The sequence below is a fragment of the Trachypithecus francoisi genome, unplaced genomic scaffold (genome assembly GCF_009764315.1).
Source record: "Trachypithecus francoisi isolate TF-2019V2 unplaced genomic scaffold, Tfra_2.0 Lachesis_group20, whole genome shotgun sequence".
In the NCBI taxonomy this organism is placed as follows: Eukaryota; Metazoa; Chordata; class Mammalia; order Primates; family Cercopithecidae; genus Trachypithecus; species Trachypithecus francoisi.
Genome location: NW_022681466.1, coordinates 71,189,515 through 71,213,159, shown reverse-complemented (window position 1 = coordinate 71,213,159; position 23,645 = coordinate 71,189,515). Strand labels below are relative to the sequence as shown.

At 56.5% G+C, this 23,645-nt stretch overlaps 1 protein-coding gene across 7 annotated transcripts in view; it reads right to left on the bottom strand.

Moving 5' to 3' along the window:
* ABR (ABR activator of RhoGEF and GTPase) overlaps positions 1-23,645 on the bottom strand; it is a 235,711-nt gene that overhangs the window by 161,474 nt on the left and 50,592 nt on the right. The window contains exon 1 of one of the 7 annotated variants that reach the window (XM_033185201.1): positions 21,285-21,587. The exons of the other annotated variants lie outside the window; for them this stretch is intronic. Within the exon in view, the coding sequence (XP_033041092.1) occupies positions 21,285-21,345 (61 nt within the window). The 5' untranslated portion in view covers positions 21,346-21,587. Of the gene's footprint in view, positions 1-21,284; positions 21,588-23,645 lie in introns of those variants that run through there. 7 annotated transcript variants of the gene reach the window in all.

Here is a 23,645-nt window from a genome sequence, read left to right as displayed (position 1 = left end):
AAGGCACCTGTTAGGTCCTCTTCCACCCCCGGCACCACTAGCTAACGGTAATCATAGCACCCATTCCCATGGAAGCCCCAAACCACCCCAGGAGATGCATTTCACTGCGGAGGCTCATTAAGTGACTCTCCCAGTGCTGCACGGGCTTTACACGGGGACTCTGGGATTCAAATCCAGGCTCTGCCATGTTGCAATTTCTCTTTCCTTTGCCAACACACCCTCCAGAGGTTAGAGACTCCCAGCAGAAGTGAGGATGTTAAAAAACTCAGTTTGTGGTGAGGACCCAGTGAGTGTTTATCAACAGTAACAATCATCCCTTACTCTGGTAGAGAACAGTGCCATGAACACACGTCACCAGCATCCAGCTTCTTAGCTGATGTTTACAACAGTCCCAGGACATACGTGGGGCAGGCGTTTATAGCCCTCACTTTGCAGACAGGAGAGACTCAGCAAGAACAGTTGCACCTGGACACAGCCTAGTTTCCTGGCATGTGCCCCTCCGGATGCCCTCTCCCTGCTGCTCCATCCTCTTTTCCACCCCAGCAGGAGATGAGAGGAAGGCAAAGGCATGAGGCTGGGATGTGGTGCCCCCAGCTCCCCACTGTGGGCCACTCGGGCTGTGCACACTCCTGCACAGAAGCCCTCACTAGGTGGCCTCTGCCTCCAGGTCTAGGACACAGACCCTCCCCTCACCCCGCCCACATTTCCATCACAGCTCTCCTCACGGTCCCAGCCTAAGTGTGGCATCTGCTTCCTGACGGGCCCTAATGGATGCCGCAGCCAGCAGTTCAAAGGCTGGGAACTCTGGTCTCTTGACGGATGAACCAGGGCCTCTCCGGACCCCACAATAAGCATCACTGAGTAGTCTCTTGGGGACTTGTGGGGAGGGACAGGGAGAAAAGGAAGACAGGAAGGAACTGGCGGCAGAAACAACAAGCAAAGCTCCTGTGTCTCAGATTTCTCTGAATTAACCTGACTTGACCTTAGGAAAACGGAAAAAGATCCTAATGCTGAGAAGTTGGGCCTGGGGGAGGCCCACAGTGGGAACAAAAGTGGAAAAAACTCGGAATATAGGTTCCGGGCCAAGCGGGGCTGCTGGTGCTACCCAGGAGTGTTCTGCTCACAAGCTGGGAGGAGGACCTGGGCACCCTTGTAGCCATGGGCATTTCCACACTGCTGCTTCTGGAAGGGGCCTGGGGTGAGGACAGGTGAGCAGCTGATGGTTGGAGGGGGAGGTTGCAGGCACCTGATGCCCAGCTCGCCGTCTCGAGGAGCCAACCAAGACTCTGGGAAAGGGAGGTGCCACCTGTTGGCTCTGAGACCCTCTTTTCCATGTGTTCCCCATGGCATAAGTACCCAGGGTCGGTGCTGGGACTTGGGGCTGTTAGGCTTCTGTCACGCACTGGCCTCCAGCCTCGCCTCCACCAGAAAAGCACACCGCCGGGCTACACCGCCAACCCCTGGGTGGTGGAGAAGAGCACAGAGCAGGGCTCTTCTCAGGGGTGGGGCAGCGGCACGTGGGTTTCCTTCCTTCTGCTTTTAGATACTTTTTTTTTTTTTTTTGAGACGGAGTCTCGCTCTGTCGCCCAGGCTGGAGTGCAGTGGTGGATCTCAGCTCACTGCAAGCTCCGCCTCCCGGGTTTATGCCATTCTCCTGCCTCAGCCTCCCGAGTAGCTGGGACTAGAGGCGCCAGCCACCTCGCCCGGCTAATTTTTTTTATTTTTTAGTAGAGACGGGGTTTCACCGTGTTCGCCAGGATGGTCTCGATCTCCTGACCTCGTGATCCGCCCGTCTTGGCCTCCCAAAGTGCTGGGATTACAGGCTTGAGCCACCGCGCCCGGCTGCTTTTAGATACTTTTCTAATCCTCATTAGCTCCATGCGTTCATTTTACAAAAGGGAGAAAATCCTATCCGGGAGAATAATGAAGATTTTCAAGGAGAAGGGAGACATCACACTGGACCACAATTCTTTGTGAATCAGTTAAGTCTGCAATGGACCGGGAATTAGGATTTGCAGGCAGGGAGCTCAGTAGGGCCTGGAAGCCGGCCTGTTAGGGATACTGGCATCAGGGATGCTCGCAGTAAACACTCAGGATACCCTGGGGTTGTCTGCACCTGGGACAGGCTGGCACGTGACCGATGTCTCCATAACAGTCACGGGGTGGCGGACAGGAAGGTATAAAGCCCACGTGAGCTCCACACGCCTGGCTGGGCCCTCTCTCTCTGCAAGGATCTCAGAGGAACAGAAGTCACACCTCCGTCTGGGGTGATACATGCTGGGGAGATAATGTTGCATTATCACCTGCTTTGTGAAACCATCCCTGTGGGTTTCCAGGTCCTTGACCTTAAAGAAACTATGCAGCTAGGTGCGGTGGCTCACGCCTGTCATCCCAGCACTTTGAAAGGCTATGGCGGGAGGAATGCTTGAGCCCAGGAGTTTGAGACCAGCCTGGGCAGCAAAGTGAGACCCCATTTTTACAAACAATCAAAAAATAGCTGGATGTGGTGGTGGGTACCAAGCTACATGGGAAAGTGAAGTTGGAGGATGGCTTGAGCTGAGGAGGTCGAGGCTGCAGTGAGCTGTGATCACACCACTGCACTGCAGCCTGGGTGACAGAAAGGCACCTTGCCTCAAAAAAAAAAAAAAGAAGAAGAAAAGAAAAAACTATACATGCTTTGATTGTAGCAACCGGCAAGCAAGCCTGAAGTGCAGGGTTCTCACTAAGAACATTAACATTGGCCAGTCAGGAGTTCAAGACCAGCCTGGCCAACACAGTGAAACCCCGTCTCTACTAAAAACACAAAAAATTGGCTGGGCACAGGGGCTCACGCCTGTAATTCCAGCACTTTTGTAGGCTGAGGCAGGTGGATCATGAGGTCAGGAGTTTGAGGCCAGCCTGGCCAATATGGTGAAACCCCGTCTCTATTAAAAATACAAAAATTAGCTGGGTATGGTGGTGGGTGCCTGTAGTCCCAGCTACTCGGGAGGCTGAGGCAGGAGAATCCTTGAACCCGGGAGGCAGAGGTTGCAGTGAGCCGAGATTGGGCCACTGCACTCCAGCCTGGGCAACAGAAAGAGACTCTGTCTCAAAAAAAGAAAAAAAAAAAGGCTGGGCATGGTGGCTCATGCCTGTAATCCCAGCACTTTGGGAGGCCGAGGCGGGCGGATCACGAGGTCAGGAGATCGAGACTATCCTGGCTAACATGGTGAAACCCCGTCTCTACTAAAAATACAAAAAAAAAATTAGCCGGATGTGGTAGCGGGCGCCTATAGTCCCAGCTACTCAGGAGGCTGAGGCAGGAGAATGGAGTGAATCCCGGGGGCGGAGCTTGCAGTGAGCCGAGATCGCGCCACTGCACTCCTGCCTGGGTGACAGAGCGACACTCCATCTAAAAAAAAAAAATTAATCTGATGCTCCATTATTTTGTGACTCAGTGTTCTCCCCTGTAAACTGGAGATGATAAGTATCTTCTTCATAGACTTTGTGAAGAATCAGGGAGTTAATACAGACAAAGGGCTTGCAACAGTGTGGGACACACAGCAAGTGCTAGGCTAACGTTAGCTGTGATCACTGGCCGCTCTCCATCAATCGCACCATGATTTTTTGTGTCGACTCTATCAACTACTGTAAAAGCAAAATCTCAAATGTTTCTGTGACAATGCCATAGACACTTTTCTTCAGCTTGGCCTCGGGGAGCCAGGGGGTGGCACAAAAGAGAGAAGCAAGTAACAAGATGAGCAAGGAGCATCTGGGTGGCACCCGCAAAGTGTCACACGTAGCACTGAATCCAGACGCAGGGACACCAGATAAAAGGCAAGACGCCCGGTGAACACGAAGGTCGGGTGAGCAACAGATAAGCTTTCCTTCTACTATGCCCCAAGTTTCGTATGGGGTATACTTCCTTTTCTTTCTCTGAGACAGGGTCTCACTCTGTTGCCCAGGCTGGACTACAGAGGCGTGATCTCGGCTCACTGCAGCCTCGATTTCCCCAGCTCAAGCCATCCTCCCACCTCAGACTCCCTAGGAGCTGGGACTACAGGCGTGAGCCACCCCTCCCAGCTAATTTTTTGTATTTTTATTAGAGACAAGTTCTCACTATGTTGCCCAGGTTGGTCTCGAGCTCCTGGCCTCAAGTGATCCTCCTGCCTCAGCCTCCAAATATGCCCAGCCATATGGGATATACTTATACTTAAAAATTATTCAGTTTATCTAAAATTCTAATGTAACTGGGCATCCTTATTTTTATTTGCTGAAACACTCAGCAACCCTTTCAATGTGGTTGGTAAGGTTGTTCCCATTCTAAAGGTGAGAAAAACAAAGCTCACTAGAGCGTAAGTAACTTGCCGGAGGTTACAGGCCAAGCAGGTGTTCAAAGACCAAGCTCCCGGCCTGCAGAGGTACCTCTGCCCACCTGAGCAACAGGCCTGGGGCCAGAGAACCGGGCCCTGGAGCACCTTCCCACCATCCAAAAATGCCCCTCAGTCCCTGGAGGGGAGCCTGTGACCCAGAAGAGCCATTTTCTCCCTGGAAGAGGGAGCTCCCCACAAGCCAGTGCCAGGGGAAGGCCTCCTGCAGGTGAGTGGCCGGGAGGAGGTGTGGGAGAGGGCTGCAGTCAGTCAGGGTGGCACCCACAGTGCTTCCAGGAGCTGCCTCTGCCTGGAGCTGGGACCCGGAGGCAAAACATCCAGGAGAAAACTCAGGAAGCTCCAGAGGAAACCCCTCAGGAAGTCCTGAAATAGTTCCACAGTCCAGAGTGAAAACTTTTTTTTTTTTTTTTTTTTTTTTTTCTGAGATGAAGTTTTGCTCTTGTTGCCTGGGCTGGAGTATAATGGCACGATCTCGGCTCACTGCAACCTCCTCCTCCCGGGTTCAAGTGATTCTCCTGTCAGAGCTTCCAGAGTAGCTGGAATTACAGGCTCCCATCACCAGGCCCAGCTAATTTTTGTATTTTTTAGTAGAGAGAGGGTTTCACCATGTTGGTTGGGCTGGTCTCGAACTCCTCACCTCAGGTGAACTGCCCGCCTCGGCCTCCCAAAGTACTGGGATGACAGGCATGAGCCACCATGACCAGCCCCAGAACGAAAACTTTCAAGTGAGAGCAGCCCTGAGGGTGCCATGGTCTCTCTGAGTCCAGGGCGTAGACCTCAGTGCCCGGCAGATCTGCCCGGCTCTCAGGGGCCCCTCCCCAGAGCCCATGCAGATGGCCTCAGCCCCCGGGAGTGCCACACCCACCGTCCCCGGCATGGTCCCACTTCTGCTCTCCCAGAGACCACGGAGATGGCCTCGGCCCCTGCCTCCCAGGGTGCCCGCACCCACCCTCCCCAGCACGGTCCCCACCTCCACTCTCCCAGAGCCCACGCAGATGGCCTCAGCCCCCCGGAGTACCCACACCTACCCTCCCCAGGGCGGTCCCACCTCCGCTCTCCCAGAGCCCACGCAGATGGCCTCAGCCCCCCGGAGTACCCACACCTACCCTCCCCAGCGCGGTCCCACCTCCGCTCTCCCAGAGCCCACGCAGATGGCCTCAGCCCCCCGGAGTACCCACACCTACCCTCCCCAGCGCGGTCCACCTCCGCTGTCCCAGAGCCCACGCAGATGGCCTCAGCCCCCCGGAGTACCCACACCTACCCTCCCCAGCGCGGTCCCACCTCCGCTCTCCCAGAGCCCACGCAGATGGCTTCAGCCCCCCGGAGTACCCACACCTACCCTCCCCAGCGCGGTCCCACCTCCGCTCTCCCAGAGCCCACGCAGATGGCCTCAGCCCCCGAGTACCCACACCTACCCTCCCCAGCGCGGTCCCACCTCCGCTCTCCCAGAGCCCACGCAGATGGCCTCAGCCCCCCGGAGTACCCACACCTACCCTCCCCAGCGCGGTCCCACCTCCGCTCTCCCAGAGTCCGAGGTGGAGTTTCACTTCGGTCATTCTCAGCTCTATTTTTACTCAGAGGTGATAAGGATCGCCAAACGTTCAAAGCAGGACAGCCAAGTCGCCTGACTCCATGCGGCTGCAGGGCTGAGCTTTTCTGTGCACAGGGACAGGGGAGGGCTGCGGCCCCATGGAGGGCTTCTCTCCAGGGCCAAGAGTCTAGGTGCAGTGCCCAGTCCCCGGTCCCCGGTCCTGACACTCAAGCAGGTGACATTTAGCCTCCTCTTGACCTGGCTGAGAAAGGCCAACAGCATCCCCAGGCAGAGGAACAGCATATGCAAAAGGCACCAAACTATGAATGGGAGAGCGTGGTATGGCCTGGGAAACCAGGAGAGGCTCAGTGTGGCCGGAGGTCCGGGGGTGTGGTAGTGGGGCCAGGAGGGGAGGCTGCGGCTGGAGATGGTTGGAGCCAGTCTCTGAAAAGGCTCCCACGTTGTGCTAAGGAGTTTAGAGTTTATCCTCCAGGAAGGAGGGAGCTACGAAGGCTTGGAGGGCAGATGTTGCGGGTGCCTGGTTCTTCCCACCTAGTGTGGGCAGCACAGGCCTCACCTGGGGCTTGCTAGAAATACAGATTCCCGGCTGGGCGCAGTGGCTCACACCTGTCATCCCAGCACTTTGGGAGGCCGAGGCGGGCAAATCACCTGAGGTCAGGAGTTCAAGACCAGCCTGACCAACACGGTGAAACCTCGTCTCTACTAAAAATACAAAAAAAAAAAAAAAAAAATTAGCCGGGCATGGTAGCACGCACCTGTAATCCCAGCTACTCGGGAGGCTGAGGCAGGAGAATCGCTTGAACTGGGAGGAGGAGGCTGCAGTGAGAGCTGAGATCGTGACACTGCGCTCCAGCCCAGGTGACAGAGTCCGACTCCGTCTCAAAAACAACAAACAAAAGAAAGAAAGAAATGCAGAATCCAAGGCTCCGGACCTGCCAAATCAGAACCTGCATTTCCGTCATGGCGGACCTTCCACGGGGCTGGGGGACCCCATGATACCTGAGTGATTCATCTTCTCTGGTGAGGCAAAGCACTGAGCTCTGGCTGGGCAGAGAGAGAGGCCACTGGTTGGATGTCTCCAGTATCCCCTTCTGATGGCCCTTCTTCCCTCCTAACACCCACCTCCACCTCCTACTTGGATCCTCCCTGCTCCAAGACTCTCCGGGGCATCCCAAGTGCTGGATCCAGGGACCCAGAGCCCCAACGCGCTTCCTCTTTTCATAGCCACTTCCGACCCCAGCCAACCACAAAGCAGCATTTCCCAGGGTTCCACCTGCTCGGTGCTTGGCTGGGTGTTGTGGGGAAAGGAGAACCACCGTGGTGAAGGCTCAGTCCTCCAAGCAGGGGGCGCGAGCCGAGGAGTTTTTCAGACATGCAGAGGCCTGGGCCCCAATATGGGGTCTCATGCCCCAGACCCTGGCATTGGGCGCTTCTGGCAAAGAACACAGGCTGAGGCATCCAGACAGATCTGTGTTGTGTGACCTCCGGGAAGTCTTGCGGAAGCATGAAACAGGATAAAAATGGCTAAGAACTCAGCAGGTAGCTGGAGGTTAAATGGGATACTGTTAGCAAAGCGCACAGGACAACGAACATCTGGCATCCTATCACGGCAGCCTTTGTTATTATCCTTTGTGTCTCTAAGGAGTTGAGAGTCTGGCAGAGAAGAGATGACAACTGGCATGAAACACTGCACAGGTAAACACTAGAAAACAACATGGTATCAGCCGGGCGCGGTGGCTCACGTCTGTCATCCCAGCACTTTGGGAGGCCAAGGTGGGAGGATCACTTGAGGTCAGGAGTTCAAAACCAGCCTGGCCAACATGGTGAAACCCCGTCTCTGCTAAAAATACAAAAATTAGCCGGCTGTGGTGGCGCGCACCTGTAATCCCAGCTACTCAGTAGGCCGAGGCAGGAGAATCACTAACTGGGAGGCAGAGGTAGGAGTCAGCTGAGAGGTTGTGGAGATTGCGCCGTTGCACTCCAGCCTGGGCGACAAGAGTGAGACTCTGTCTCAAAAAAAAAGATAAGAAAGTACTAAGTGATGTGAGCCAGAGCAAGCAGCGTTAGGGACTCTGAGCCAGGGATCTCACTAAGACCAGTACTCGAATCAGGCCTGGAGGGCTTCCTGGAGATGGTGGTAGCTGAGTTGAGGCTTGAAGCTGGTTAGGAGATCCTTGGAGCACAGAGGTTTGCAGGATAGTGAGGGGCCTTACTGGCTAGAGACCGGGCAGTGTGCTGGGAAACTGGAATGGATAACAAGAAGTTCCCCCAGTCTGGACTGAATATGGCAGGAAAGGCAATGCCCCACTGAACCCATGGAAGGAGAGAAAATGGATTTAGCTCAGCCACAGGCAATTAGAAAGGGAACAAGGTTCTTAACTCAGGGAGGGGCTTGACAACAGACACTGCAGGTACCCCCAATAAGGGCCTAGCTGTGCTGGCAGCTGACCGGCTGCAGCAGGGCCATCCGGCTAGAAGCAGCAGCTCTCCTGACAGCCAATGTGTGTTCCACCCTCTCTTGCCAGAGAGCAGGAGACTGAATCAGCTCCTGCCTTTGGTTTCTGAAGATTCTACACCCAAGCATGGCACGTGGGGCCCCAGCTCATCCAGGCCTCCCAAGGGGGAACGTGGGTCAGGAGCTGCCACGAGGTCTGCAAAACGCCTGCTGGCCTCGATCAAGTCAAGGTGGCTGTTCCACGCGGCTGGGTGGACACCAGCTGGTCTCTCAGGACCCTCCCCATGATGCACTCACAAAGTAACTACCAAGGCTTTCTGCTCCATTAACACCAAAGCTGGCCCTGCAGGGGAAAGAGGAGGTAGGGAGGACTTGGGTTTTGTCTAGACAGAGGCATTAGCAAAGTCAGAGGATGACTGAGCTTCTGCTGCACAGGAAGAGGGTGAGCAGAGGAGGGCAGAGGAGACCTCGTGTGTCCCCCTCATGGTGCCCCCCCATGGCAGAAGTCACCAGCAGAGGCCAAGAACAATGGCCATCCCCCTTCTTATCCTTCAAATCGGGGTAACAACCTTTCACAGGTTTACTGTGAAGATGAAAGGAGATCACAAACGTGAGAACACTCGCTCGACTCTGGCACCCGTGAGGTGTCCAATCAATGACTGTGTTACTTTTATTCCTATTGGGAAACGGGCTCAAAAGATCTGTGTCAGGGGTTGTCTTTCATCTGGCCAGAATCCAGAGCTACAGAAGGGTCTGGCTTGATTTGAAGTCTCAGCCAAAGGGGGCTCTGCTAAGGTGTAAGCCCCCCAGACACAGGCTTTCCCCCAGGCAGCTGGCCTCTCTGCGGGGGACTCTCTGGGCTCGAGGGCGGTCATGGGTGTGGGACTGGGTCTGGACGGTCTGCACCACCCCATCATTAACATGCTGCACGCGGGAGAGTTCAAACACAGCAGCTGGCTCTGCAGCCCAGCAGGCCCTGGGCCTTGGCAAAGGGCCTTGGTGCTCAGTGGCCTGATTTATGGCTGAGGGCTTTCTTTATTTTCCTTTTGAAACTGTGGAGGTGGATTTTAAAAGGCTGGAGAGCAAGGCCAGCACGCGTGGGCTCTGCCAAATCCCCACATCCTTGCCCCTGGCCTCGCTCTAGAAACTGGGCACTGGCCCTGCTCCATCCCAACCGCCAAAGTCTATTCTCACTCTCCCTTTCTCTGTTTGTGTTTGTGTGGGGGGGGTATGTTTGTGTGTGTTTGTGTGTGTGGGGGTGTGTTTGTGTATGTTAACAATCAGCATTTCTTGCCAATAATCCCAGGAACGCAGTAACGCAGGCACGTGGGTAATACAGGCACGTGGATAATGCAGGCAGGTGGGTAATGCAGGTACGTGGGTAATGCAGGCACATGGGTAATGCAGGCAGGTGGGTAATGCAGGCATGTGGGTAATGATGCAGGCACGTGGGTGATGCAGGCACGTGGGTAATGCAGGCACGTGGGTAATGCAGGCAGGTGGGTAATGCGGGCACGTGGGTAATAACGGCACGTGGGTGACGCAGGCATGTGGGTAATGCAGGCACGTGGGTAATGATGCAGGCACGTGGGTAATGATGCAGGCACGTGGGTAATGCAGGCACGTGGGTAATGATGCAGGCACATGGGTAGTCCAGGCAGGTGGGTAATGCGGGCACGTGGGTAATAAAGGCACGTGGGTGACGCAGGCATGTGGGTAATGATGCAGGCACGTGGGTAATGACGCAGGTACGTGGGTAATGCAGGCACATGGGTAATGCAGGTACGTGGGTAATGCAGGCACGTGGGTAATGCAGGCACGTGGGTAATGACGCAGGCACGTGGGTAATGCAGGCACGTGGGTAATGCAGGCACGTGGGTAATGACGCAGGCACGTGGGTAATGCAGGTACGTTGGTAATGATGCAGGCACGTGGGTAATGCAGGTACGTGGGTAATGATGCAGGCACATGGGTAACGCAGGCAGGTGGGTAATGCGGGCACGTGGGTTCCAAGTGCCCATGAGGAGATTTCCTCAGGCTCATCCCTCTAGGAAGAGGCAGCCCAGTTGGTGGATGCTCCCAGTGCTTCCAGGATACCTGGGGGCAGAGGGCCGTCTCCTCATATCATAGGGGGTCGGGGGCAAGATGCAGTCTTCACAACTGTCTTTCTAGCTAGAGAAATGAACCCAGATCCATCAACCTCAGTGAAATACCAGCGTCAAGGAGCCTCCACTGGCACCGCTGTGAAGGGTAAGAATGTGGGAGACAGAGCACAGTTTAGAGCGGAGCCAACCTAGTGCACAATTCCTGGCTTGTAGTCTGTGACCTTGAATTAATTAACTTAGTTTATTTTGAGATGGACTCTCACTCTGTCGCCCAGGCTGGAGTGCAATGGTGCGATCTCGGCTCAAAGCAACCGCCGCCTCCCAGGTTCAAGCAACTCTCCTGCCTCAGCCTCCTGAGTAGCTGGGATTATAGGGGCCCACCACCATGCATGGCTAATTTTTGTATTTTTAGTAGAGACAGGGTTTCACCATGTTGGCCAAGCTGGTCTCCAACTCCTGACCTCAGGTGATCCACCCACCTCAGCTTCCCAAAGTGCTGGGATTACAGGCGTGAGCCACTGTGCCCAGCCTGTCTCTTCCATTCTTTCTACACCAAATTAAAAACTCTAATTTCTATGAACCCAGCAGGACTGATAGATTTTCTTTTCACTGGGCCCCAGGATCCTGGGAGACCCAAGGATGAGGTTTCTATGTCCCTCTACAGAGCCCAGACACAGTTCCCAAAGAGGCCCCCATGGGCGCCACTGCACAGAACAACTCCAGGGGACATCCTTGCATAGCACACACTGCCACCCTGACCCCACAATTCCCAGAGGGGTCTTTCTCCTAAAACGTTGCCTTCAAGGAAGAGACTCACTCAAAAAGATGACATATGGGTTGTTTAGGTCCGAGGTAGTGCACACCGAATGGGGTAACCACAAGTGAGGAAGTCAATTGCGGCTGCGAGGAGTAGATGTTCCCAGTCAGAGAAATAGCTGGCTTAATTACACCGCATCTTTGGTCCCCATAATCTTGACCCATTAAACCTTTGCTGCTGCCCAGGAGCAGATGCCCAGGAGGAAGGGGTTAGTTGGCCCAGAACACTCACAGAAGCAGCCCTTCAATCCCACGAAGGTAATGATGGCCACATCCTTCCTCAACAGCCCCGAGTAAACCCACAGATCCCTGGTCAATACCCGGCTTCCCTAGGCAGCACCAGCTCCACCGATGCCCCTGGGGAGGCCAACAGCCACGCTGCCCAGAGTGACAAGGACTCTGAGCTCCCTTGGCTCTGGTTTACCTGAGGCCTCCCAGCCACCCAAGACTTTCTGGAGACCTTGCTCACCTTAGGCAAAATGCCCTATCACATCTGCCATGTCCACCTGTGACCTAGAGGCATACGAAGGCATCAGAGGTGAGGGCAGGGACAAGAAGGAGGGGAGTGAGGCTGGGAGCGGCTCATGCCTGTAATTCCAAAAATGTGGGAGGCTGAGGCAGGCAGATCACCTGAGGTCGGGAGTTCGAGGCCAGCCTGATCAACATGGAGAAATCCCATCTCTACTAAAAACACAAAATTAGCTGGGCATGATGGTGCATGCCTGTAATCCCAGCTACTCGGGAGGCTGAGGCAGGAGAATGGCTTGAACCCGGGAGGCAGAGGTTGCAGTGGGCCGAGATCATGCCATTGCCCTCCAACCTTGACAACAACAGTGAATCTTCATCTCAAAAAAAGAAGAAAGAGGGGAGTGGCACCCAATCAATCAATCAGGTCACCATAAAGCCCACCCAATCTGGCCCCATCTACTGAAGCCCAGGTTGACTCAGACATTTTCCGTCTGGCCGGTAAACCCAGATTCATCTTTTGCTCTGGTGTGTGGGGAGGAAGGAAGGGCAGGAGGAGGATGCAGGACAAAGCCTGGATGAGAAAACTGAGTGAGAGGCTCCAGTCAGGTCTCGATCCGGGGACAGAGAAGCTGCTGCCCCATCCACAGTAGTCACGGCCTCAGCTGGTTCCACCTCAAAGGGCTCTTTGCCAAATGCCGAGGCAGGGGTGGGACTGGGCATTATCTTCAGCCTCCATATGGGGGTGCCCTCCATAGCCTATTGCCCTGATTTCTTTCTCCCTTCCCCCTTCACAAGGTCTGGGTCAGGTTCTCCTCAAGCTTCAGGGACGACTGGAACATTCCCACTGCCTCCCAGCATCGCCATGTCCCCAACTGACCATATCTTGCCCTAAGAAATGCAAGCTACTCCCGGGCCGGGAGCGGTGGCTCATGCCTGAAATCCCAGCACTTTGGGAGCCCAAGGTGGGTGGATCACGAGGTGAAGAGATCGAGACCAGCCTAACCAACATGGTAAAACCCCATCTCTACTAAAAATACGAAAATTAGCCAGGCATGGTGGTGGGTGTCTGTAATCCCAGGTACTCAGGAGGCTGAGGCAGGAGAATCACTTGAACCCCAGAGGTGGAGGTTGCAGTCAGCTGAGATTATGCCATTGCACTCCTGTCTAGGCAACAGAGCGAGACACCGTCTCAAAAAAAAAAAAAAAAGAAAAAGAAAAAAAAAAAAAAAGTTACTCCCCACAGCAGCAATGGACTTTCTCACTTGTGGAGACGAGCCGAGACCACATGTCACAAAGAGCCTCCCCATGTCACAACCCTAGAGACAGGCAAGCTGCAGAACTCTCCCCCCGGTACAGTCACTATGAGGAAAGTACGAAGAATACAGAACGAAGAGGATACTCCACCCCACCCCACATCACCTCAGCAAACACCCCAAACATCACCTCAGTCCACCCCCACACATCACCTCAGTCCACACCCCAAACATCGCCTCAGCCCAACCCCCACATCACCTCAGCCTCACCCTCCATCACCATCACATCAGTCCACCCCCCATATCACCTCAGACCCGCCCCCTACATCACCTCAGCATCCCCCCACACATCACCTCAGTCCAACCCCCCACACATCACCTCAGTCCACCCACCACACATCACCTCAGCCCACCCCCCACACATCACCTCAGCCAAATCACCACACATCACCTCAGTCCAATCCCCACACATCACCTCAGCCAATCCCCACACATCACCTCAGTCCAATCCCCACACATCACCTCAGTCAACCCCCACACATCACCTCAGCCCACCCCCCCCACACATCACCTCAGTCCAACAACCCCCACACATCACCTCAGTCCACCCCCCACACACCTCACCTCCCCACACAGTCCAACCCCCCCACCACATCCCCTCAGCCCAACCCCCAAACATCACCTCAGTCACCCCCCACACATCACCTCAGTCCACCCCCCACACATCACCTCAGTCCACACCCCCAACATCGCCTCAGCCCAACCCCCACATCACCTCAGCCTCACCCTCCACACATCACCTCAGTCCACCCCCCATATCACCTCAGACCACGCCCCCTACATCACCTCAGCCTACCCCCCACACATCACCTGAGTCCACCCCCCCACACATCACCTCAGTCCACCCCCCACACATCACCTCAGCCCACCCCCCACACATCACCTCAGCCCAATCCCCCACATCACCTCAGTCCAATCCCCACACATCACCTCAGCCCAATCCCCACACATCACCTCAGTCCATCCCCACACATCACCTCAGTCCAACCCCCACACATCACCTCAGCCACCCCCCCACACATCACCTCAGTCCAACCCCCACACATCACCTCAGTCCACCCCCCACACATCACCTCAGTCCACCCCCCACCATCACCTCAGCCCAACCCCCAACATCACCTCAGTCCCCCCCCACACATCACCTCAGTCCACCCCCCACACATCACCTCAGTCCACACCCCAACATCGCCTCAGCCCAACCCCCACATCACCTCAGCCTCCACCCTCCACACATCACCTCAGTCCACCCCCCACAACATCACCTCAGCCCAATCCCCACACATCACCTCAGTCCACCCCCCATCACCTCAGCCCACCCCCCACACATCACCTCAGTCCACCCCCAACATCACCTCAGCCCATCCCCACACATCACCTCAGTCCAACCCCCACACATCACCTCAGCCCACCCCCCACACATCACCTCAGTCCACCCCCCACACATCACCTCAGTCCACCCCCACACATCACCTCAGTCCACCCCCACACATCACCTCAGTCCACCCCCACCACATCACCTCAGTCCACCCCCACACATCACCTCACCCACCCCCCCCACACATCACCTCAGTCCACCCCCCCACATCACCTCAGCCCAATCCCCACACATCACCTCAGTCCAACCCCCACACATCACCTCAGCCCACCCCCCACACATCACCTCAGTCCACCCCCCACACATCACCTCAGTCCACCCCCACACATCACCTCAGTCCACCCCCCCACATCACCTCAGTCCAACCCCCACACATCACCTCAGTCCACCCCCACACATCACCTCAGTCCACCCCCCACACATCACTCAGTCCACCCCCCACACATCACCTCATCCACCCCCCCACACATCACCTCAGCCCACCCCCAAACATCACCTCAGTCCACCCCCTACACATCACCTCAGTCCACCCCCCACACATCACCGTCACCTGCCACCACCAAGGGCCTGGCAGGGTCAGCGGGCACAGGGTTGTGTTGAAGTTGCCTGCCCTCGGTTTGCCCCAAAGGGCTCAAGCTGAGCCAAACAGCTGCCGCAAACACTGGCAGTGAAATCTTCCAATCACACACCCTAGCAAAGCACAAGACTCCCTTGGGGGTCTCTGACTCCACGACAAGCGACTACAATGACCAGATCCACACACCAGGAAGCTCGGGAACGGGCCAGCTAACAGGTTTCAGCTAACAGGGATTTCTGCTGCGGGAGGAGCTCAAGGAGCCAAGAACTCGAGTTTTCTTTTCCTGCCCGTACTCAGGCAACCAAAACCCATGGAGGGCCTGTGCAGGAGCCGCTGGGGAGGCACCGCCTCAAAGCTGGTCCGATACCGTTCCCGCCGGTCCTCTTGCCACATTCCCTGCCCCTTCCTAAGTCACGTGCCAGCCTTTCCCAGTCCCTCAAGGCTTTCCCGGATGAAGAGCGGATGAGCCAGACAGCCGAGCAGCTCAACAGCACTCCTCACCTTCAAAGCACTTTATACGTATGAATTAATCCACACAACACCCATGAGAGCCGTCATGCCCTCCCTCAGAGGAACGGGCACAAGGAAGGTACCGGAATCGTCCCAGAAAGCAGATCGTACCTCAGAGAATAAGTCTTCCATCCTACCCCCAAGAGTGAGGCAAAGCCTCCTCACCGTTCCCCATTTTCCAGGCTCCTAACAGCATCTTCCAGCCAATTCTCCCCAAATTTCCTCCCTTTTCCCAAAGAACAACAGTAGCAACAATCACGACCACAAAAACTTCAGTTTCTCTGAGTAGATGATTTAATTCTTCTGTCAGCCCCACCTCTGAGACTCCAGCAGCCATGACGATTATGGGCCGGTGTTGACAAAAAGGAATAAATTACTGGGCTATTCGGAGAACACGCGAACATCCGCCAGCAGGCGCTCACTAGCACACGTGGAGTGGTCTGATACGGCCCCGAGAACTGAGCTGCTCTGATCAAACGCACACAGGCTGTCAGTCAAGTGGCTTGGTCCCTGGTGTAGGAAACGTCGGGCTCAGACGAGAAACTGAGGCAGGCTCATGCCCACCTGGAGACAGGCTTGCATCCCCACTGCCCCAGATAACTTTCCTGGCCCATGGATGAGGCACTGAATCTATAAAGGGCATGAAAATACCACAAGAGACTGAAATCGCCCTTTGAAATGTTGCTTGGGGTAAGAGAAGTGAGCTCCAAAAGGCAGGCTCTAGTAACAACAGATGGTCACGTTCTGCCTTCCATGAGGGCCAAGTCACTGCAGGCTCTTGCTTGGCTCAGTAGGGAAGGTATGCTTGAGACCAGGACTAAATTACTTGGGACCAAATGGAGGCTGAAATGGCAAAGCGAGAGGCTTTAAATGCAGCCTCTGCCTTTCCTCTAAATAAGGCCTAAACCCAAATATAAAGATTTTCCATTTGAAGAGATGACAGATAATCAACCTGCCTGGGACACACGTATGTCTTAATCCAGATCTGCTTGGAGAATCCCAGGGACAGAGAAAGTTTCAGAGCACAGCTCCGCCCCCATTTTGGGCTACTCCGCAGAACTTAATTTAATCCAATCTAATCCCACGGGATTGGGAAAATAAAAAATAAAATAAAGAGAAGACGGTAAGTGTTTAGTGGAAAGGGTGGTAAAAGACATAGAGGACTTATGACCAAGAAACCATGGCGGGGCGCGGTGGCTCATGCCTGTAATCCCAGCACTTTGGGAGGCCGAGGCAGGTGGATCACCTGAGGTCAGGAGTTGGAGACCAGCCTGACCAACATGGTGAAACCCCGTCTCTACTAAAAATACAAAAATTAGCCGGGCGTGGCGGTGGGCCCCTCTAATCCCAGCTACTCAGGAAGCTGAGGCAAGATAATCGCTTGAACCAGGGAGGCGGAGGTTGCAGTGAGCTGAGATAGCGCCACTGCACTCCAGCCTGGGCGAGACAGCGAGACTCTGTCTCAAAAAAAAAAGAAAGCGCCTCAGAGAGAGCATCACACCAGCCCCAGGGAGAGAATAAGGTACTGAGAGGTAAAACTGACATTGCTACATTAATGCAGGCAAATGAGTGGTGCAGACACAGGAACTGGGGCATGTCTGAAACCATCTGTCACTCCACAGGCAAAGGACTCTGCTCCCATCAGTCCCAGAGTCCCTGGCAGCTGGGATCCAACCCTTCTCCTTGAGTCAGACACTTACCCCAGCCCTTCAGGACTTCTACCATAGGAGAGATGGGGCATTTGCTGCCCACCCCTCATCAAACGACCACCAAACCTGTGATGGAAGTGGGCACACTCCTTCTGGCAAAACCAGAAAGAATGAACTGCCAACCCCAAAGGCAAGAAGTGTGTGAGGGGAGGGGCTGGCTGGCAGGCTGGTACCTTAGGAGCAGAGAGTCACCAGCCTCAGTGAGCTCAGACAGAGCCTCCGCTGTCCCTGCCTGGGCTCCAGGCCCAGCCCCTAGGTCCTACAAGAGGCACAGGGCCAGGTTGGGGTCAGATCCATTGAAGCCATTTACCCTGCCAGACTGTTTCAGGGAGAACTCTGCCAAAGAGGACTGTAGAGAATGGTGCCCCCCCATTCCATGACATTCCAAGGCCTTGAATAAACTCAGACATACCCAGGTGACACTCAGGGTCCTCCTCATTATTCTAGGATACAATCTGAATTCCAGCTCAGCTATTTGTTACTTATGTGATCTTAGGTATATGATTTGTGCTAACTGAGCCTCTCTTTCCTAATCTGTAAGAGTTGCAGAGTTGTGAGGTTTGGAGAGAATGGATAGAAAGTGCCGAGCACAGGGCGGGCACAGCACCGGGCGGGCACAGCACCGGGCGGGCACAGCACAGGGCGGGCACAGTGGCTCACGCCTGTCATCCCAGCCCTTTGGGAGAACAAGGTGGGAAGATGACCTGAGGTCAGGAGTTCAAGACCAGCCTGACCAATACGGTGAAACTCTATCTCTACTAAAACTACAAAAATTGGCTGGGTTGTGGTGGTACACACATGTAATCCCAGCTACTCAGGAGGCTGAGGTGGGGGAACTGCTTGAATCCAGGAAGCAGAGGTTGCAGTGAGCTGAGATCACACCACTATACTCCAGCCTGGGCAAAGAGGGAGACCTGTCTCAGAAAAGAAAGAAAGAGAGAAAAAGAAAGAGAAAGAGAGGGAGGAAGAGAGAGAAAGCGAGAAGGAAGGAAGGGAGGGAGGGAGGGAGGGAGGGAGGGAGGGAGGGAGGAAGGAGGGAAGGAGGGAGGGAAGGAGGGAGGAAGGAGGGAGGGAGGGAGGGAAGGAGGGGAGGAAGGAGGGAGGAAGAGAGGGAAAGAGGGAGGGAAGGAGGGAGGGAGGGAAGGAGGGAGGGAGGGAGGGAAGGAGGGAAGAAGGGAGGGAAGGAGGGAAGGAGGGAGGAAGGAGGGAAGGAGGGAAGGAGGGAGGGAGGGAGGAAGAGAAAGTACCCATCCCAGTGGCTGCCATTCAGCAGGTGCTCTGGAAATGCTATTATCATTGTCACCAGGAACAATGCTCAGAGAGGGGAAGGCAGGGAACCTCTACCACTGAGTCATTCCCATCTCTAAGTCACACTGCCGCCCTACGCCCTGGGTATACCACCTTCACAGTTCCCTCTGGATCTGGCATTTGTGGAGATTTGTCACCCAGGACTGCGAGCCTGGTAAGCAAACAGCTTCCTGAGAAGCAGAGGAACTTCCTCTGGGAGCCACAGAACCATGCTGCCAGGCAAATGACAGCCCGGATATTTGTTTTAATTTAGGCTCTTGTCAAGAGGAAAGTTGATGGCTAACAGCCCAAACATGACTGCACAGCACCTCCCCGGGAAGCCTGCTGCTACAGCTCTCCAATGAGATGTTCAGAAGAGGGAGGCAGGGACTCCTCACACTGCAGCCATATCCATGCCCCCTCCCACCCACCATCCAGGCCACCCCAGGAGCCGCCCAGAGGCCAGGGCAGCAGCAGGAGGGTCGACAGCTCAGGTGCCAGTCTGCCTGAATCAGGGCTGCCCAACAGAGCCTCCTAAGAGGCCTTGGCCTAATTCCCTTTTCTGGCATTCCTCTGGTCAGGAATTTGCAAGGTGGCCTCAGGCAATTTCGCTTTTTTGCTCCAGGCATGGGGGAAAGAGGGTGGGCTATGGAAGCCTTGGGAATGATCAGGTCAGGGGAGTCTTCTTCTGCCGCAGAGCAAGCTAGAGACAGGTTTCCATAGGATTCCACACTTCAGGAAATAGGGAAACAAGAACTGGGTTTTGCAAAGAGCCAGAAATACTAAGGAACCTAAGCACATGTGAATCTGAGGCATTGTTATGACGGCTGTTTGCAAGCTGTTCGCAAGCGCACAGCTAAGAGAGGGTCACTAATCCTGCCTTCGGGTCAGGAGCTGATCTGCACCAGCGCTCTGAACAGATGTGTGCCCCCATTCATGCAGACACACGTGCACACACAGGCCACACAGCCGTGGGCCGTGACCTTCACCCAACGACGCTGGCCTCCGCAGAGGACGGAGCAGATGGAGCGGTGGCACTTGGCATAGGACCCACACCCAGGGGATCCGGCTTTACCCCTTTGATGTTGAGAAACCAAAGCAGAATGAGCCATCACAAGGACAGCTCCTGGGGGGAGGAAAGGAAGGAACGTGGGATGGAGGAGGTGGGTGGAGAAGAAGATGCAGGGAATGACCTGGACCCAAGGGGATGCTGAGATCAGAGGTTAAATGTTGGGTACCACAGAGCCTCCAGGGTAAGACTCTGGGGTTTGAGGCATCACCCTTTTCTACTCCTCCCACCCCCCCATATGACTTATCAAGGAACTCTAGCTGGGATGATGCTTAAAAATGCCCTTGTTGGCCGGGCATGGTGGCTCACGCCTGTCATCTCAGCACTTTGGGAGGACAAGGCCGGTGGATCACCTGAGGTCAGGAGTTCGAGACCATTCTGACCTCATGGTGAAACACCGTCTCTACTAAAAATACAAAAAATTAGCCGGGTATGGTGGTGGGTTCCTGTAATCCCAGCTACTCAGGAGGCTGAGGCAGAAGAATCACTTGAACCCGGGGCACAGAGGCTGCAGTGAGCCAGGATCCTCCACTGCACTCGTCTGGGTGACAGAGCCAGACTCCGTTGCTAAATAAATAAATAAATAAAATAAAACAAATGCTCCTGTTCTATGGTATCCAGTGCCTAGAATCAGGCTGAACCAGGCTCCACCTGGCCCCACCCGCCTCCCCCAACTCCTGCCTAGAAGATGAGCTGAGAGAGTGGGAGGGTCCCACTCACGTGGGCCTTAGGAAGGGTGAAATCCACTATGTAAGCCCAGGAGGACCATCTTCCTAATCCCTGAGAGCATCCAGCCAAGGTGTCTCAGGGAGAGGTGGAAAGAAGGGGCGGTGCCGTTCCAGCACCCGCGAAAGGTGCCGTGGTGGGGTGGGGGGGTTGCTCTCCGATCGCCCCAAGTCCCCCCATTACCCGTGATCAGTTATGTGTCCCCTGGGGCCATGCAAGACCAATCACATGACCCAGACAGATTTGGGAGCGAGGGGGTGGAGAACTCGAGAAGGTTTGTTTTTTTTTTCCCTTCTGAGGGTGGTGGTGATGATGAGGGTGGGGGTGGTGATGAGGCTGGCAGGAAAGATTGCTGAGCCCGGGATTTTCAGCTCCCACATCCAAAGGGCCCCCGCGGATATCTGTACCCACCGTCTCCCCTCCCACTCGATCCCACCCCTGCCCCGAACCCCCAGGCCCCGAACCACACACAGCCCCAGTGCCCCTGGGTGGCGAACTCGGGTGCCAACGACTTTCTCAAAATGGCCTTTAGGCTTCAGCCTGGACAGAGAAGCTGCTGGTCCGGGGGCGGGGGCAGGACCCCGAAGGGTCTCCCTCACCCGAGGCTCGCAGAGGCCGGATTCACAACAGGTGGGAGGGGGGTACAGCTCTCGGCTGGGTCCGCCCACGGTCCCCGCCCCCGGCCCGCGGGAATCTGCTCTGGGGACCCCCCGCCCGCGTCCCCCGGATCAGCCTGGCGCCTGGGTCCCGACCCCGATCCTGATTCCCACCCCGACCCCAATCTGGACCCCGATCCTGCACCCGCCCATACCCCCAGACCAGTCCGGCGCCTGAGGTCCCAACCCCGATCCCGGGATCCCGATCTCGATCCTGGGGTCCCGACCTCGATCCTGGGGTCCTGACCCCGACCCTGGGGTCCCGCCCCCGCTCCGCCCCTGCCCGGCGCACGTACTGCTGTAGAGGGTGTCGATCCAGGACAGGCGCGGCAGGCCCCGGTGGCTGAGCGGCTCCATCCCGCGGCGGCGGCTCGGTCAGATCCGAAACCCGACCCTCATCGCGCAACAAAGGAGGGAGGGCGGGCGGGAGCCGGGGGAGGCCGAAGTTGCGAAAGCGGCGGGGCGAGGAGGCCTGGAACCAGGTCCCCGGGAGGAGCGCGCAGCGGCCGGGGCGGGGGCGAGGGCGGGGCGGGCGCCCCCAAAACCCTCCCGAACCCTCCCGGCCCCTGCGGCCGCGCGGAGCTCAGCTGCGGATCCTGGAGCCGACGAGCAACTTCGCGGGGGGCGGGGCGGGGGCGGGGCTTCGCTACAGGGCGTGGCTTCGCGGCGGGGGCAGGGCGGGACCAATCTCCTCGAGGCTCCGCCCCCCGCAGGACGCCCGCGGCCGGGCTAAGAGGGCAGCGGGGCTCTAGCACCGGGTGAGGAGGGGCCGCGGGGGTCTCGGAGGCCTCCGGGCGGCGGCGCAGACCCGGGCCCCCCTCGCCCGCCCCCGCTCCGCGCACCAGGCTCAGCAGGATCCTGGCGACCCGCAGACCAGGTGCTGTGGGGGCCCCGGGGCCCGCAGGGGTGACATCACCTCCCGCCCGGGATCTCCAAGCGCGGCTTCGGGGGCGGGAACCGCGGCCGGGCCCCTCCCCCAGCCAGACCCGCTGCGGCACCCACGGGGTGACCGTCCTGCGCGCCGCGGAGGCGCCTCTCTCCTCCCGAACCTAACCCAGCTCGTCCTTTTCCACACCCCGACCTCAGAGCACGGCCGTTCCCGCCACACATGGAGGGGGCGGCTGGAGACCCGGGAGGGCCGAAGTCCCGGGACCGTGGGGCCAGGACAGTCCCACATGTGCCCCTGCCGGGCGGAGGACAAACTGGAGCCAGGAGAAGCACCAGGGGCTCCACGTGTTCCCCTCCAGGACCCCTCCTGGGGACCCCGAGCCGCGGCCTGGAAGCCCATCCTGTTTGCTTCATCCCCTACAAATGGTGGGAAGTCGGGTTAAGACACCTGAGTACAGAACGTTTAGAGACGAAATTCCCTCTAACGAAGATCCCCTCGCCCAAGGGCAGTGAAGAGATTGGGGGCCCCACGCCTGTCTCCCGTGGGCTGGTTCTGTGGGAGCCATGGCAGCTTCCACATAGACCTCTTTGGGCCAAGTGACCCTGCAGCAGGGAAGGAGGGGAGGGGAGTGAGGCCAGGGGGGTCCAGGGCAGTGAGGCTGAAGCCCCTTCCTGAACCCAGGGGAAGGGAAGCAGTGGGGACCACCCAGGGTGCCCGGTACCCCAGAGAGTGAGTTTAGATACCGGAGCTGCCCCCACCCCACCCCATCCCCAGGCAGCTTAAAACCTTGGAGCCCAGCCCTACAGAGGCCCACCAGGAAGGTTAAGTCAGCCTGGCCTTTGAGGGGGCGTGGGTGTGGTCAGCACCTGCAGAACGCTGGAGGGGCGTGGGGGTCGGCCCTCATCACTCCAAACAGACACACACCTGTAGTTCTTAAGGGTGAGAAGCAGCTCCTCCCCCAGGATGCTGAGAGGAAGCCCCATAAGCGGCTTGAGCAGAGGCCTCTGCAGCTGCCCTGGGGAGATGGGGGTCACCCATTCATCACAGGCTGGGGAGCCCCTGGGAGACGCAGGGGGTGATGCTCTGGGTGGGGAAGCCTCTACAGGTGGCTGCAGCAGAAATGGTTTTCAGTATTATTAGCCCCTCCCTGCGTCCCCTGGGCTCCCCCAGCCCCAATCCTCCTGGTCAGGCACCAGCGATGTGCCTTGCCGCCCCTCCCTGCAGCTGTCACCCTCCCACCGTCCCTGACTGGCACACAGGATTGGGAGGGCCAAGCAGGCACCTGGAGCTTAGCAGGGAGGGGGCGTGCATCTCCAATGAGATGCTCCAGAAATAGAGCTTCGGCATGGGAAGGGAATGAGCAGGCTCTCGGAGGACCACGAGGTTGGAGGAGCCATGAGGGGCCAAGGGCGTCTCTTCTTCCCACATGGAACACTCAGAAGACAGCCCAGGAAAAAGGTGGAAACAGGGGCGTGAGCTGCCCCCACCAGGAGCCACCAGCCCAGGGGCAGCAGCACTGTCCCCTCCTCAAAACAACCACCACCAAGAAAGCCCGGGCCCTCTCCCCACACTGCGGGGTTTTCCTGATGGCCACATCCGGCGCTGACTGTGAAGGAGCCATGGATGTATGCTTCTGTGTGAGTCACATACATTTGCGTACATTTTACATTTTTATCTACAAAGGCTTGAACAATCTATTTTCAGCATCCTCCAAGCTAAAATGTGGCAGTTGCTTTCCTTCGCATTGCCATAGTTTGCTTTTTTCTGT